Source organism: Bombus affinis, chromosome 16, assembly GCF_024516045.1.
Source record: "Bombus affinis isolate iyBomAffi1 chromosome 16, iyBomAffi1.2, whole genome shotgun sequence".
Classification (NCBI taxonomy): Eukaryota; Metazoa; Arthropoda; class Insecta; order Hymenoptera; family Apidae; genus Bombus; species Bombus affinis.
The window spans coordinates 4,249,793-4,267,126 of NC_066359.1; the positions used below are offsets into that span (position 1 = coordinate 4,249,793).

The following is a 17,334-nucleotide window of genomic DNA, read 5'->3' on the forward strand; positions in this document are numbered from 1 at the left end:
TGATCGAGCTTGGAAGATGTAGATTTAGTTACTTTGAAACGCTCTGTAGTGGTTTAACGATTATTTTTAGCATTTTCTATCGTCGCTTTCCTCAAACTTCGAAAATTCTGGTTAACGTTTTTTTTCGCGAGTTTGTGAGTTTCGGAACAACTTGCATATCGTAGAAAATATTACGTGAAAGGAATTGATAGCATAAATTTTGAAATATTCTGTAGTCAAGTGATAATTGCTGATAGATACGTAGCATTTCTTAACGCGTAAACAGTTTATTAATAAATCTACATATAGAAAATTCGGTATTTGAAAACAAATTATTTTTATCTAAAAATAAACTTTATCCTTCTTCGCTTGCCCTGAGAAAATCTCTTAATAATTTTTTTATTAAAATCCGAAATTTCTGAAATCATACATTTTTCAATCGAAATCACACACAGTGCTGTTAATCGTTCATGACATTTTTTAAATAAAAATTAGACTCCTTTTAACGTAGAAACAACCATTAACGCTGGAATAACTATCTATAACCTTAAGTATATTATCCTGTATTTGCACAATATACGATATTTATTAGTATTATTTTGCACTTTTTAACCTCAAAAGTTTGTCTTTCATTTTTTCTGCGGGCCGCCATTTTTTTCGATATCATATTTCCTAACCTCTAAAACAAGTACTCCCATAAAGAAATTAATTAATAATATCTACTGTAGAAAACTTCCTCGTCTAAATTTATTTCCAATTTGTACAATTAAACACCTGAAATCCTCGCTTGTCAAATTCCTAACCTCCAAGATAAAATCTTCCACTGCAGAGGTTAATACTACTGCAGAAAACTCATTTATTCGAATTTAATTAACTCTAATTAAAGCAGAAACTGTGAAGAGCCCTGTATTAACGTAACGGAAGTGTTTGATATTGCGGTTTCAATTGCGTTACGAAACTCGCACAACTAAAGGAACAACTTCGGTAGACGGTGCTGAGTGATCTTTTACGCGACTCGATCTTCCCGGGTCTGACGTTATCTCTGTAAACGCGAGTGTACGACCTGCTTGCGTGTGGCAAGGTGACGTCCTGATTTACGATCGATCCTCGTCTCGATCTATCGTTGCACGAGTGTAATTCCTGAGTGACGTGCAAACTGTGCTCCGTCATTGAAATTCTACACTCTTTCGACGTGCACCAGCTAGTAAAAACAAATTTACGATCAATTCTAAGAAATTTCAAGGGAAATCGTATCTGGCCATCATCTTGGTCCCAATAGGGATCATAAATGATACAAACAGTGACATACTACGTCGTTGCTTTTTTTTTCTTTGCGAAGGTAAACATTTCTATCGGCGATATCGGTTTACGGAATATTATCCGTAAAAAATTCGTCAAAAAGGTTCGTATTACTCGCTAGACTGTTGATACAAACATGGACAGACTAAAAGCTACTACGGTTCCGTCGAAGATATCGAAAAGATCTACCGGAAGTAGGCAGTACATGATAAAATACGAAGGTGTTTCAAAAACAAAGTCCCATTCGCCAGAAGGTTAACGCACATAGATAGTTCAGCCGTCGTTTCATCGTTTTATTAGAAACGATAAAGAATACTGAAAATATGAAAAATAATGATTTTCGACGCAGAATAAAGTTCAAAGGCGTTTCAAAATACAAGTCCCACCGATAAAAGATTAATATCCGTATATTTGACTGAAAAAACGTTTTGTAGTTTTACTAAAAATAGTTAAATCGATGGTATCCTTTCTTTTCTATCTTCTATGTATATATACGAAGATAATGCATAAAATCCACCTACAGAGCGTTTCAAAAAAAAAAAGGAAAAAAAAAGGGAGAAAAAAGAGAAATATCCACGTAAATGTACACAAGGATGTTTTACCATAGATATTGAACTCTTCCAAAAATACCGATCAAACAGGTGCAATATTTGCGTTTGAATGGCATCGCGCAGTGTAAGTGTATTTACACTGGGCTATCACTCGGCTGAGCCAGTTTCGCGCTGCGTCGTGTATAGTGGCTAATCAACTGTCAACATCATTGTACCAACGTATACGTCGTATTTCGTTGGACGAGACCGACGTAGATAACTATCGTTCAGACTACTTATTTCATCGGTGCAAGTGGTTCCTTGTACGCGTGCTGTGTAATATCGACGCAATGGTTTGCAAGTGCGGTAAGATTATCACTCGTATCTACATACATCGATGATAAAAAAGAAACAAGTTCTTCATTCGTCGTGAAAATCTCCATCTAGGCCATTTCTCATTTCTTCGTCTCTTACTTCATCTCGTTTATGTTTTTTATATATGTTTTTATATATGTACATTTTATGTATTTGTATACATCGTGAGTAAATACGTAAACGAGGGAAAGAACGCGTATCGTACGTCAGTGACGATTCTTTCGTAATATACGACGAAACATTCAAGATCGTAAAAATATTACCTGGCGACAAATGTTTCAGATAAAACTCGAAGAACATTGAAAGAGAGAATTTTTGAGAGAAATTAGAAGATCAAGAAATTCAGAATTAGAAAATCTTAAAGGTTGAAAAATTAGCGAATAAAAGGAAGAGGTAAAACGCGACAAATACAACGACGTCGTCTGTTAGCTATTCCCGTTTTTCTGCGAAATATCTGTGCTTTGGTGAAAGTGTTTCGTTTTGAGAATACCATGAAAAGCCGAGGAATTTATAATTCACTAGTTTTTGGACCCTCGAACATCTTGTACTGGTTAGACAGAAGAAAAATAGGTTTATTAATATTTCACCTTTATCACTGCCTGTCTCGCTCGTTGAGAGAGCGACCACCACGACGGGAACGTCTCTGTCCTTGTCGACACCTGTCGAGACTCGGGTCTCGAGAACACCATTACGAACGCTCGTTTGGCGTGTTTTCTATACATGATAAATGTCGCCGACGTCGTGGAAAATGTCTGTCACGAGTCTGACGAGTGGAACGAGAAGAAACATTTTCATACGATGAAAAGTTACCGAGGCTGACGCATATCTCGATTACGAGTTCTACTCAAATTTATTTAAAGATTCTAATTAATCGGATCCCTGAATTTCGATTTGAAAATTGTTTTCCTAGAGTTTCTTCGGGGGTATTTTGCGGGATACTTTATAATAAAATTTCTTGAAAAGATGTAGGTCCATGTATGGACAACAAAATGGTACCACCTGTAGCCACCTGTAACAAGTTTCGCGTCAAAGTAAGAATATTTGCTCGAGATCACAGCATCTTCATTAACATTCTGGTTAAATAAGAGGATGGAAAGAACTAGTTCCATGCCGTGGATAATAAAATGAAACTGCCTGTAGCTATTAAGCTAACAAGTTCCGCGTCAAAGCAAAAATATTTTCTCGAGGTTACAGCATCTTCATTAACATTCTGGTTAAATAAAAGAATGGAAAGAACTAAGAACCTATCCATACCGTGGATAATAAAATGAAACTACCTGTAGCTATTAAGCTAAAAAGTTTCGTGTCAAAGTAAAAATATTTCCTCCGGTATTTTCATTAACATTCTAGTTAAATAGGAGAATGGAAAGAACCATTGACGATTGATATTATCTAAGAAGTTACAGATCATCTACAGTGTGTTTCATGTTGCAGGTTTTAAGAAGCTGATGCATGGCGAAGGCGCCATGAAGAAAACCGTGTTGATAATTTTGGCCGAGACGATTGGCACCTCTATATTGCTGTTCGTTGGCTGCATGGGATGCGTTGGAGGCCTGGGCTCTGAACCCACTCCACTTCAAATTTCTTTGACCTTTGGCCTTGCTGTGATGATTGTGATTCAAGTTGGTATCCATCAATTTTGGCAATTCGATTTCATTTACACATATTTATTGATGATTTTGTTGATTTTGTTATATCTGATGATCCAAATTATACGCTATACTTTGATTCTTATTTTATATGTCTATCACACTGTACAGTTACACTATGTATTTTAAAACCAAACAGCCTATTCATAACGTCTGTTAGCTCTTGTCTTTTGAATCAAAGTTAGAATTTCTATTATCATAAAGAAATAAATTTCTAGACAAGACTCAAATTTGAATTAATCGTAGTAGAAATACAAATAGGTTCTATTGCATTTGTAAATTATTTTGCCATGTTCCTAAACGTCTATATGAATCGTGGCTATTGAATAATTCGAAGCTAAGATTCGTTTGGTTCTTTCAGTCTATTGGCCACATCAGCGATGCTCACGTTAACCCTGCCATCACGGTGGGATCGGTAGTGCTCGGGAAGAAGACTATTCCCGAAGGATTGGTGTACCTGTTGTCCCAGATAGTCGGCGGAATCCTGGGGTTCGGCATGCTGAAGGTTCGTACTTTCGTAATTCATTCACAACTTTGGTCATCCTCTATTTATATTGATCGTGCACCGAAACGGATGTTGAATACTTTAAGGCCACGCTTTTAACAGGATAACTTGAAAAATTCGTCATCTAAAAAGCTATTGGTACTTTTCTGTAATTAAATTTTATAGGTACACGTACTTTCTAAAATATTTTGGGCAGATCAAGTTCGTGTTACGTTGTAAAATGAAACGACCTGTACCTGTTTCGAGGCAGAATATTTTCTCATCGTAACAGGCAATTCTGCAAGAGCAAATTTGGAGAATATGTGGATTTTTTACTCATTGCATCGTGCAAGCCGATAAACCAGGTTTTGTTTAAGCACATTGTTAAAACAAATCACTTGGCACATCAATCTTAACCTTCAAGATTGCTCGCAAGATGGATATCGCTTAATAATAACATAATAATACATCGAATATTATTATCATGTATGAATCAGGCTGTAAATCTTTGAAAAATACTTGAAACGTACAAGAGAATGATTTTAACGTAATTTCGAAAAGAGGCCAGTATATAATCGCAACCTCGACATGTATTCGTTTATCGAGTTCAAGACCTTCTATTACATTCATTTATGGAACGATAACTAGTCATGATATCACGCTATCTGTGTATACCGTGGTCAAGCTCTATTTGAAAACGAATACCTGTGATAACAACGTTTGCAAACGTTTTTTCTTATTTAGGTTGTGTCTTCGTTAGATTTGTTTGATTATTTTTAAATACAGTCATTATTATGCATCATGTTAGTCCGAATTAATTTCAACCATTACATTAATCTTTGATTAATCCTAGACTCGAATAGTTTATGATACCAATATCAATCATAACCATTTCATTGATCTTGAACAATCCAAACTGGGATTGAATCATCCACCATGTCCATTCTAACCAACTCCAATAGGTACTATATCAACTCAAATCAATTGTAACCAATGCATCAACCTTTGATTAGTTCTTCCACACATTGCCAAAATACTAGACTTGAATAGTTTATGATGCCAATATCAAACAATCATAGCTATTTGAGTAATCTTCAACAATCCAGACTGGAATTGAATCATCGACAATATCAATTGAGTATATCAACTCAAGTCAATTCCAATCAATGCATCAACCTTCAATTAATCCTTTCATACATTGCCAAAGGACTAGAATTGAATAATTCATCACACCAATATCAAACAATCATAACTATTCGAGTAATCTTCAACAATCCAAACTGGAATTGAATCATCCACAATATCAATTCTAACAAGATCTAGTATATAGTATATCAACCCAAGTCAATTCCAATCAATGCATCAACCTTCATTTAATTTCCACACATTGCCAAAGCACTAAAAGTGAATAGTTCATCACACCAATATCAATCACCCCTAACCAACTGCAATTATTCATTGTTCTTCAAGTAATCTTGACATGCATTATCAAAACTACACAGATAGATAATATACAAATATATAGATATAGCAATCTCAACTAATCCTAACCATATCATCATATTCCTTATTACCAATCCATTTCTGATCTTAACCAATCCTGTATTAATTTCCCATTTCTATGAAAATCTGGATGTAGCAAGCAAATATCGAACCAAAACTGGAACTGGTGTTGCAGGTGGTGACTCCAACAGGTAACCTGACGAGCAAGACCCTCAGCGAGGCGGACATGTTTTGCGTGACCGATCTACACTCGGAGCTATCTGCGATCCAGGGCCTGTTGCTCGAAGGCATTTCCACAGCTATACTGATGCTGGTCGCGTGCGCCGTCTGGGACAGTAGAAACGTGAAAAACACCGACTCGGTGCCAATCAGATTCGGCCTGACGGTCGCTGCTCTTGCGCTCGCGTTCGGACCTTACACAGGCTGCAGCATGAACCCAGCCAGGTCATTGGCACCAGCGCTCTGGAACAATCAGTGGTCACATCACTGGATCTACTGGTTCGGCCCCATTGGTGGCGCCCTTTTATCGTCCTTCATGTACAAAACTATCTTCGGCGTGAAGAACAACACGCAGGATGAGTGCGCCGCTGAAGCTGTCGCGCTCAACAGCGTCAACATTCAGAAGACGGAGGTACGCTTGTTACCTTTGTCTTACACAAGTATTTCTTAATTCTTTCAGCTATTCAGGGTCCGTTTTTTTCTCTCTTTAATTCCTTCCTTTAACTCTTTGTAAGCTGGTATATAATCTATTGTACGCTATTTTTGTATCTTTTCCATTTTTGAATTTTCCTTTTATCTTTAATTTAAGCCGATCAGAGTGCATTTTAGATGGAAAATTCTCTTTTCAATTCCTTGTAAACTTGGTACATTAGTATCAGCTTATGGTGCGTCATTCATTTTTCAATATTTCCAGCTGACCACCGTCTACTTTTCTGAATATTCTACTTTTAACTATTTACAGGCTTCGTATCAAAGTTTACTTTGTTAAGAATTCTCTTTTTCACTCTGTGTACACTTGGTACACAGTGCAGTAGTATCTGTCGCTCAATTTTATCAGCACTCGTGTCACTGAAAATATTTAACTCTTCGTTGACTTGGTAAGTTCGTTCACCTTCTGCTCTGGCATCTATCTTCTAATATTTCCAGCTGATCGCAGTTCGTTACAATGAACATTTTCTCTTTAATTCCTCCCACACGTTACATTCACATTACGTACGTATCTCTCGTCCCTTTTATATAACATATACAATTTTATATTTTATAAATGAAAAGAACTGATCCTGTATCTCCGACTTATTTTTACAATCATTTTTACACCACGTACAATTAATGTACAATCATTTCCTTCTCATTTATACTGTGAATAACAGGACACCTTGTATAATACGAGAAAGTTCCCAATTGTAAATGTTGAAATACCTTCATGAACTGTTGTGAGTAGCCCCGCAGTCTGGTGACGACAGACGTCAGTCTCTAGATTCCTCTTCCGAAAGCCATCAGGCTGTAACTAGGACAGTTTGCAGGAAAGTGACTTAAATCTGATTCAGAATATTCTTGCAACAGCGTGGCACACAGGATAAGAAGTTAAACGATACGTCGTCCGAAGAACGGCTTTGCCCAGATCCACGGTTAGGGTTCCCATCGACGGTAAACCGAGAACGTTAAATCTCACCGCGTCGTAAAACCAGTTTCACCAAACTTCCTCGCCAACGACGATTTATCGCCGACCTTTACGACCAGCCCTTACAAGATAATCCGCATCGCGAAAAATCTCGATGCACGGCATGCATCGCGTTTACATGACGTACATAGTCAGCTAAACTTAGGAGCTTCTGCTTGAAATTTCTTTCGTTCATCGCAGTACTTCCCTTTTAGATTTTTTCTTTTTTTTTTTTAATTACTGACTAGTCATCTGAGGTAGTAGGACGATGTGAAAAGAGAGCCGGTAAAATAAAGTATCAACGTTGAACTCGCCACTTCGATTTATTACGAAAATTCTTCGAGCTTTCTGAGAACTTTGGTATCAGAAGATCCAACGCCTGTCCTAGTACGTTCGTGAAGAGTTTGAAGATATTCTTGGTAATAGGAATCTGGACAATTGGGAAGATTAAAAAATAAGCGAAAAGGCTAAGCATCTGCAAGGCAAGGGATAGAGAGATTCACGTAATTCTGAGTACCCTGACTTTAATCAAGAGAAACACATTTCTGTCCTCTGATGCGAGATGATCCAAGAAATCGTTTGATGTAACAGATCTACAGAGTTGACGCGTCAGCTTCAACATCCTGCTGATTTTAATTTATACAAAAAATAGTTTGATCCTCTATGTTGAATTTAGATTGAATTTAGATTGCAAGTAGGCAGGAAATTTTCTAAAATACTACAAGGAAATCCTAAAGATCTTAATGCCTAAAAATAGAAAGGGTATGTTCTCTGAAGCGTTGTTTAAAATGTTATCACAGGTAGGCATTATCTTCGGGCAACTTCACAAGTCGATATATGTACATAAACCTAACTTAATCTCTTGCTCAAATATCACTTATAAAAGATAAAAGTTTATCCATCTCGATACAATCCTTCCGTCAGTAGCATCAACGGACTATCGCGAACAATCAGAGAATTATCGAATCTTATCAAGGGATTAAGAAAACCAACTAAAGAATTAAAGCAACCGAAGCTGTGTAGTAATTTGCCTCGCTTATTAAAGATTGCGACGAGTACTCCACTTTGGAGTATTTTACATATTTTACGTATATCGCGTACATTCTGCTGACTTTTGTACTTTTAAATTTATGATAAATCTAAAGGCACAAACGTACACGGAGTGATGCGAACAAAGCAAATATATATAAATAAAAATTGTACGTTAAAAAAAAATAAAATATCGTACTATAGTTATTATATGTAGCAAATAAAACAACTGGCACAATCCATTCTTCGAACGATATGCAGAACAATATAAATTTCTATAAAAATCCGCGTTTTATCGGGCAATGATCTATCAAGATTGATCGATTCGTTTTCTCTTTCTAGCCGTGATACAAAACTGAAGAGGGCCAATCGGAAACGTCGAGGGTACGGGTCGATCGGCACTATCTTCAAGAAACCACGAGAGATTAAGCGTTCAATGGAGGATTCGAATGGATCGAACGGATCTACCGGATCGTACATCGCGCCATCTAGGATCTTTTGTACCTCCGTTTTTCTCGATCGTATAGAATTCGAACGATTCAGAAAATCGCAAGACTGCTCATCAGAGAGATCATCCGTTGCCTGCGAAGTATTGTTCACACGCGGCAACGTTACCTTGTTAGGGAAACGATATACAGCGTATAGGTTATGTGCATCCCGGAAACGACGGTATTCCGCCATTTTACGATTCGATGATTCACCGTGCACAATATGGTGGCTATTTAATCGGAACCGATGCCGGGAACATGCATCTCGTTGTTGTTGTCTTTTTTATTTTTTTTCTTTCGAATACTCCGGTAGTATATGTTCGCGCAGCATAACTGTGTTGCTTGCTGCTTCATAGGCGATTTCAATTCGCTAATTGTCGTTGTATATAATTGTTATATTTTTTATAGATGTATTTACTCGTGACGATGGAAAAATATAGTCGGATAAAAGTGAGCTTGGAATTTATTCATCAACCTTTCCCCATTACCTTCTGCTTGAGAGAAATTCGTTTCTTTCTTCTTCGCATCTTTGAAGAATTGTCGAATAAGAATATATATTTATATATTTAGGAAATTTTGAATAAAAATGTTAAAATCTCCTGTAGTACCGAGAACCGTGTCGCAGCGGTGCGTTGATGGTGGCCTGTCTTCAGGCGCCAGGCGAGCGTAGGAATAAAAAATCTAGCTCTTATAATTGGATTTCTTTTATTAATGATATAACAAGTTTTTTAATTATAATCTGAGATTCTGAGATACAGGGCATAAGCTTTGAAAACATTGCGCGAAAAGTTATTTACAGAGACAATTGGCCCACGATCGACCGGGAAAATTCCTCTCCATTACTCATTACGACCTTGAGGTTCCATTCGAAAACGAAACACACAAATCACGTCGTACACGAAACAAGTTCGATAGAATGAATTCATCGGCGGCGATGACTGTTAGATAAAAGCCTGTACCGTTTGAAACAAACAGGAAAAATCAAGAATTATTTTTACGATAACCAACGATTGATCGTTACTTAATTTATTCATAAGACTAAAATTATATCTGCAAAGGTATTTACTGGAAGCAATAATTAGAAGCCATAATTTGTAGCTACCGAGCCATAATTAACTAATCAATCGTAATCTCAAGTCATCCAACCGCAAAATAACCATAAATTGTAATAAAAAAAATACAAAAACTGACTGGCTAATTAGCTTGTTCATAAAACAACCGGAAACATTAATCGTTCCTAATCTCAAGCTCCATAGATAAAAATAAAAGAATCTTCAAGTCTCAACTTAATACTAGTAATAAAATTAATAACAAATGTTAAACGATCCAATAATAAAATTAATGATAATAAATTTAATAACTGACAAGTCCCGTTGGAGAAAGTCAATCTTATTTCGAATTAATTTATCCGCAAAGCCAAAGTCAGTCTCCACGACTAATCAATCCTAACACAAATTTCCATAACTCAGGGCCGCTATTCACTCAAGAGAATTTTGAAATCTTCATTTATAAACAGTCATCGTTCGTTATTCAATTAGCATAAAATTACGGTTCGAGTGAATAGCCAGACGGAGCGAAGGGATCTCTACGGGGCTGGTTTCCCATGGGCGACGTAGCTTGTTACAACGGAGTCAGAAAATTAGACGAGGACCCGGCAAAGAAACAAATGTGTTTCCGCGTAAGAAAATGGGAAAACTACATCAGACTGTTGGCGAACAGAGCGAAGTAACCTTTTTGCTATGATTTACATAGCAAGCGTCGACTCAATAATTCAACTTTCAATCTGTTCCTTAATGCTCCCTTTTCTTCGCCGTTTCTTATTTCTCGCGATTCCTTCGCAGACACGTACACCTGCATGCGATATAATGACCGTCTAAGACGAAAATAATTACAGCGAGCAGTGAAGCAAATATTTGTCAGCTCAAATTTCTCGACGCGACGCGCGATAAAAAACTAAAGCTCGCGGTCTCCATCTATAGTTCCAAGAATTTTATGCCAGACACACGCCAATATCGCGATCGACGTATTTAGGGCTATTTCTCGACGTTGCACGTTCTACAGTTTTTTTCGTACAGTTCGAATGCTGATCTTCGAAGGTTGCTATGAGTGAAGTTTTATTTTTTGCAACTGCAAGCTTTTACCTCTCATCCGTATTAAGCATTTCTTCGACTTTATCGATTCTACTGTACAAGACTGAAACGTCATCCACGATAACGATTTGATGACAGCTTCCGAGGGCTAAAATACGACGATGCTTCGATATGTTTGAACTTTCGTTAATCACTTGCCTTGCAATTATTTTCCTGGCTATGTATATCATTGTCTGTTTCTGATATTTTAATCATTATTCTATATATACAATATACATTAATTATTATTTTTGTACACATTACATTCAATCATCGTAATATTACATTGCTATATTAACATATTCTTTTGTGTTTGCAAACTGTAGTATTGATGTATTACGTGGAAATTGCATTAATAATTCATAGTGCAGCAATCCGGAATTAAAATCCAAACTAAACCTCCACTCAAATATTAATCCTATTGGTTGTATCAATTGTACAGTATATTTTGCTATCTCTGGAATATATTTTATGAACCACTCTGTATATATCAGTCGGCCAGCTATATAGTACAGAAACTATATATTTAAACACGATATATATCTTGCATTTTTCTCTTCAATTTTCCTTTACATTTATACGATAATTATTAACACGAAATAATTAGACTGTTCATCGCATATATCGCATACATTTGCACGGATAGTTTTACATTGATGTAAAGTATGTGATTTTTATACAGTGGAACGATCGGTTTAAATTTAAACGGTTGGACATTGATTTATAGGAATGTACAGAGTGATTCGGAGGAGAGTTATGGTAGCCATAAAGACAGATAAAAGCGAACCCCATTTTGTTTGCGAGGTAACGTTTGCGCCTCCATTAATATCCTCGTTTACTTAACGTTATCAGTCTTGATTGTGTCATCTTAACGTATGTGCGATCCTATAATTCCGTTACCTACCTGTGTCAATATGCCATTCCCCCATGGAACCGATAGACAACCACGTCGTACACAAACATCCGACATCTTATCTCCCTTAATTCATCTCACATTTTCATTTCGAAATTTATACAGGTAACACGTTACAGTTTGTTCGGAACGTCCAATTATTTTTTTTATCAGCAATACGTTGAACCGGGCTATTTAACAGTATCATTTTAAAGAGTGTCCCGAACGATTCTAACTACTGTTAATTTCACATCAAGACTTTTTTTTTTAACGTGAAACACGTTAAACATTCGGATTTTTATTTAGAAATACGTCTACTATTTAGGAACACTGTTTATTCTAATTTATTTTGTATATTACATTATATATTCGTTGCTTTAACAATTACCTAATATAATTAACATAATTAACATAATTAACATAATTAACATAATTAATTAATATAATTCAGTTTTGTAAAATTGTGCAATCTTCTTTAGTGTACCCTTTAAACTCCTTTTCGTCCACCACTGTGTGTGGTTATTAAACCACCCTGTATAAGGTGTTACCCCGAAGTTAATATTAATAAGAATAAGATTAATAGTAAATTTTCACGAAAATAATAATCCAACCAATTTTCAACATTCCAATTGCATTTTGCAGATTCGAATCGCTGGAAATAATTTTTTTAAGTTTCAGGAGAAATCGTGAACGAATCGTGACCTAATTGGGAATTCGGGTTACTAACATTTACTATCACCAAAAATGATTCTCTGGTTTCTGAGGAAAAATTCGTATCGCCAAAAACAATCGTCTGTTGTATTTTTTTTTTTTTTTTTTTTTCTGGAACATCCAAATTACGAACAAAAACGAAACAGCCGACTAATCGTAATCCGATCGAAAGTTCAAAAGTACGAATTGCTAAAAATTGAAATCCCTGTAAATAATACTCTACTCTTCGAGGACCGAAAGAGAGAGAAAGAGAGAGAGGATTAGAGAGAGATCGATAACTAATCTGGATCTAACTAAAAGTTAAAAAATTCGAAAAAGCTGGAATAATAAAGAATGACTCTTTTCGGTTTTGGAGGGTCGAACGTGAGCTAAATCGATGACGAGTCTTCGTCTAATTGGCCGTGCGTTCGTACAAAAGGCGAATGGGAGACGAGGACAAAGGGAAATGCGAGTGGGACGCGTTCGAACGTCCGTAATCGGAAAGGCTTACGAGCGCGTGTAATTGCCCATTGTGGAGGCAATCTAGCATTTTCCAGGAAAAATATTCGAGTACGGGCCTACTTAGAAAGCGTAACGAACCCGTTCGATATCGATATGCCGCACGCGGAGCCAATTGTACGGAAAATCACGCGACTGCTCTAATTCTTCGACGTCGTGCCGATGTACTTTTCATACACGGGTAAAAATCTCCTTTCTTTTTTTCCTTTTTTTCCTTTTTCCAACACTTGCAGTCTTGCCTCTGTACGCTTACGCGACGGACATGTGCCTTATATGGTTAATTATCAAATAGAAATCCTTCGAATAACGGTACATATATGGATTTACAAATAATCCAATGATAATAAGTAAAATAGCTAAAGCAATATAATTAGAAAATAAGAGTCTTACTGTTGACACAAAAAAGACGATATGTGGTAAAAAAATATGATAAAATGTTGTAATTTTAATACCAATACAGCAACTTTACAGTTTGCAATAAAAACATCGATATTTGATAAAAAAATATGATAAAAAAGTAGAATATTGTAATTTTAGTAGCAATAAAAAAACGTTACCGTCGGCACTTAATACAAAAAATTAGTACAAAATACAATGTACGACAAAGAACATATTAAAAATAGAATATTGTTATTTTAATACGAATAATAGGACCTTATAGTAAAAAACACCAGTAGTTGTATTATTAATATACGGCTTAAATATTATTAAAATACTTCATTTAATACGAATACTACGTGAACACTTGACTTACATTTTTCATTTAAATTTAATCAAATTTGACATTTACACGTATTAGTATGGTGTTTATTTGAATCTTGGTTTTGAATTACAGCCGTCGTTGTGTTCACGGATTTCTTTCATAAAATTGAGACAATACAGTGAGACTCTACTCGATTATTTACAGTTGATTCAAATTACAAATTATTCGTGCAATATGATTGGTAGTGATTTGATCAGATGTCTGCGGATCTAGATTGGTATGAAAAATGATCATTGGAAACACTTGGTGTATAGATAACCGCAAACAAGGTGAACGAACTGCAACGAGGCTGTAACTCTTGATCAAGGTTGACCATGTGATCTGTTTGCATTAATCGTTCTATATATAGCACGAGATAGAAGTTATTATTACCAATTATTCTCCGGCGGATGATTTTTTCTCAAGGTTAGTTTCTTTCTAAGGTCATTACTTTCCTTCTCTTAAAAATTTTAAAAACGTATTTAAAAAAATAATTATTATATCAATCTTGCATTCCTTTTTAATTGAAACGACTAATAATTACAATTTCGCTAATGTGCAAATTTCAACTAAGATTTTATTACGTATAAATTCAAGTCTATTATCTTTTAGCATAGGAATGAAATTTTAACAAAATGGCTGCCAGTTATATCAATTATAGCTATCGTGTACAGCGAAACTATGCATATACCAGACGTAATATACATTTATCAATATTTCTACACTTTTGAAATTGTTAGAATATCATCTTAAATGTATTATATTGCTGTAATAAAATGCTATGATAAAATCTGTAACATCTTGAAATACGTTGATGCAAACGCTTAAAAAAATCATCCACCAATACGATTTCCGATATAAAACAAGTATCTATCGTGCGTGTGAATTAATAATGTATATATAATATATGAATTGATAAAAAACTCACGGATCTCGTAACTCTTTTTATCGGCATTCCAATGAACGTCAGCAGCTTCGTAATTCAAACGAAAATGATTTGTTGCACCTTCGACGCTCAACAGTTGAACGAGTAACGTGCTTTGGCAAGTAAACAAATCCTGATACAATGGACAAGGCGATCATTATTGACTGCACACACAATACACGTTATTACAACTTATGACACACCGCCGGCATCGCACATTTCAATCTAACGTATCACGTATTTATCGAAAATCAGACTCAAATCACGCTTGATTTCAACGGATTCGTCAAAGAACGCGTAACGTGCGAAACTATTCGTTCGATAATCGAAAGATGCGACGCGGACGGCGAGGTATCGAATCTCACAGGTATCTCACACTACTGTACGTGTTAACTTCGCTAACTTCACCATTGGTCCATCTTGTACAATTAATTAATGTCATTATTTAATTATTAAACTACTGATTTTTATGCATTTATAAGGAATTTGAAATTGTAAAATTACAAAAATGCATAATATGCAAAAATGTACAAAATTTTCAAAGTATACTATATACTATAATATTCGGCGAATGAAATAAATTTCTACTTGCTGTTAAATTTCATTTGTTGCATCAGTTATTTAAAAATATAAATTCGCACAAAAATCTGCATATATGGGGAATTTTACAAATTACAAATCACAAGCTATCAGTATTAATAACTTCTTTCGCATAACAAACTTGGTAATAAAATAAATAAAGTTGTATTTGTTAGTTTTATATCTTACATATCAACTGATTATTCTACTTCGTGTGAAAATGTGCAGTTGTAAAAAAGAAGTTTGTATTCCATAACTTGTAATTTATTAATTGGCTAATACTGTTAATTGGTAGAATATTGTGCAAGAGGATCTTATGTAAAATAAACAGGTGAGATATTCATAGCTCACTCTCGTTTAAAGGAGTAGAAAGACATACAATGCCACTAAAATATATTTTCAGATATTCCTAACTTCCAATGAAGCATTTTTTTATTAGCTTCTACATTTCATTTTCATGGTATCAAATTATTGTAGTCGCATCAAAGTAGTATTAAATGATACAAAATTTAATTCGTATATTATTTGTAATATATTATTATAGTAAATTAATTTCAATACATAAAAATATACTATAAAACAAAGAGATTATCTTATCTTCGTTATTATTGAATCGTAGTGTTAATCTAGATCCAGATCGAATCTAACCTGGACCAATCCAATCTCAACTCCGGTTTTGTAAACTTTAGTACGTATAAAGTGTTGGAAATACATGGAATATTTGGCAAGGGAGGAACTATAGATGGAGTGAACCGTACCTTTTAGGAATTCTTCGCATAGGATCTCACTGTAGTCCTTTCAGAATCCTACCTACCGCAGTTACGAGCCGCGTAACTTGCCCCTTCGAACATGGAAAAAGTTTGTACTGCGGTTATGCTTTGTCCACTGCGCAAACTCGACCGGTCGTTTGACTCAGTGGTCGATCTCCCCGGATCCCGCCCGACCCCTCGCCCGTAAGCGCGCGCCGGTAGGCTAACCTGACCGTGAACAGGCGTGACGCTATTAAACGTCCGAGAAAGAAATATTTATCGGAATTTCACGCAATCAACCCACTGTAAACTCCATATATGACTCTAACGTGCTATCGAATAGCACTGGTCCTCTGATTTCATTGGTTGTAAATAAATACTTTTTTTCTAGAACGGATCGTTCGGAGTTAAAAACAGTTTTTAATGTTCCGTTTATTTTTAGAAGAATAACAGAATATAAGAAACGGTAATACGTATTCGTGTAATTTTCGTTAGATTTTCAGAACTAATTTCTGATTGGCTTTTAGATAATTCGTAAAGGGCAAATGACCAATAGGATTCAATCACGTATCTTATTATTAGTTTTGGCGGTAACCGACGTATGCACTTCCGGTTAGCAGTTTCGAATTTTCGAATAGTTCCGTACGTGGTACGTTGCATGCAAAAAAGAATGGAAGAGTTTGGTATCTGGAACATGTTCCGTTTTCTTCGAGTGTACTCTTATTATTAAAAAGAAAGTAACGCATGAAAGTATAGTTAACTACAGGTTCGAACGTACGACGAAGTTTTACAGTATTCTGAATGTGTAACCTGTACACCATGAGCATTGGAAAGATGTAAGGAAAGAAACGAAGGTATGCTAAGCTTTGACAATTATATATCTTTCTAATAAACGATTGTTATATGTAAATAACTGTAATACGAGACATTTGCAAAAACAGATTTGCAGATGCAAAAACAGTGAGACATTTGAAATGTAAATTGCTATTACATAAATGTTTACGTAATAAATGTCACTCTCCGATAAAATTTCATCCATGCATTTTCAAATCGTACAAAAATTATTCTCCTTAGTGAATTGTCGGTTGGAAGATTTCAATTTATTCTTTTTAT

General features: G+C 35.5%; 1 protein-coding gene and 3 long non-coding RNA genes across 10 annotated transcripts in view; 2 read left to right on the forward strand and 2 right to left on the reverse strand.

Moving 5' to 3' along the window:
- Window positions 1-9,450, forward strand: part of LOC126925696 (aquaporin-like) — a 54,169-nt gene extending 44,719 nt beyond the window's left edge. For 6 of the 7 annotated variants that reach the window (XM_050741511.1, XM_050741514.1, XM_050741515.1 and 3 more), the window contains 4 exons: window positions 3,618-3,805; window positions 4,194-4,337; window positions 5,995-6,450; window positions 8,851-9,450. In XM_050741511.1, coding sequence (XP_050597468.1) covers window positions 3,618-3,805; window positions 4,194-4,337; window positions 5,995-6,450; window positions 8,851-8,856 — 794 coding nt within the window. In that variant the 3' untranslated portion in view covers window positions 8,857-9,450. Of the gene's footprint in view, window positions 1-1,835; window positions 2,175-3,617; window positions 3,806-4,193; window positions 4,338-5,994; window positions 6,451-8,850 lie in introns of those variants that run through there. The other variant, XM_050741520.1, reaches the window with a different exon arrangement.
- The window catches only part of LOC126925707 (uncharacterized), a 75,980-nt gene extending 59,583 nt beyond the window's left edge, over window positions 1-16,397 (reverse strand). The window contains exons 1-2 of the long non-coding RNA XR_007714076.1: window positions 16,231-16,397; window positions 14,897-15,026 (exon numbers count right to left, since the gene is read on the reverse strand). This is a non-coding gene — a long non-coding RNA (uncharacterized LOC126925707). The remainder of the gene's footprint in view (window positions 1-14,896; window positions 15,027-16,230) is intronic.
- Window positions 2,262-3,485, forward strand: LOC126925717 (uncharacterized). The gene is made up of 2 exons (XR_007714087.1): window positions 2,262-3,194; window positions 3,332-3,485. It is a non-coding gene; the product is annotated as an uncharacterized LOC126925717 (long non-coding RNA).
- On the reverse strand, window positions 3,240-3,618 carry LOC126925714 (uncharacterized). The gene is made up of 2 exons (XR_007714084.1): window positions 3,461-3,618; window positions 3,240-3,317 (listed from the first exon to the last, which is right to left on the reverse strand). It is a non-coding gene; the product is annotated as an uncharacterized LOC126925714 (long non-coding RNA).
- Window positions 16,398-17,334: the final 937 nt, after the last annotated feature.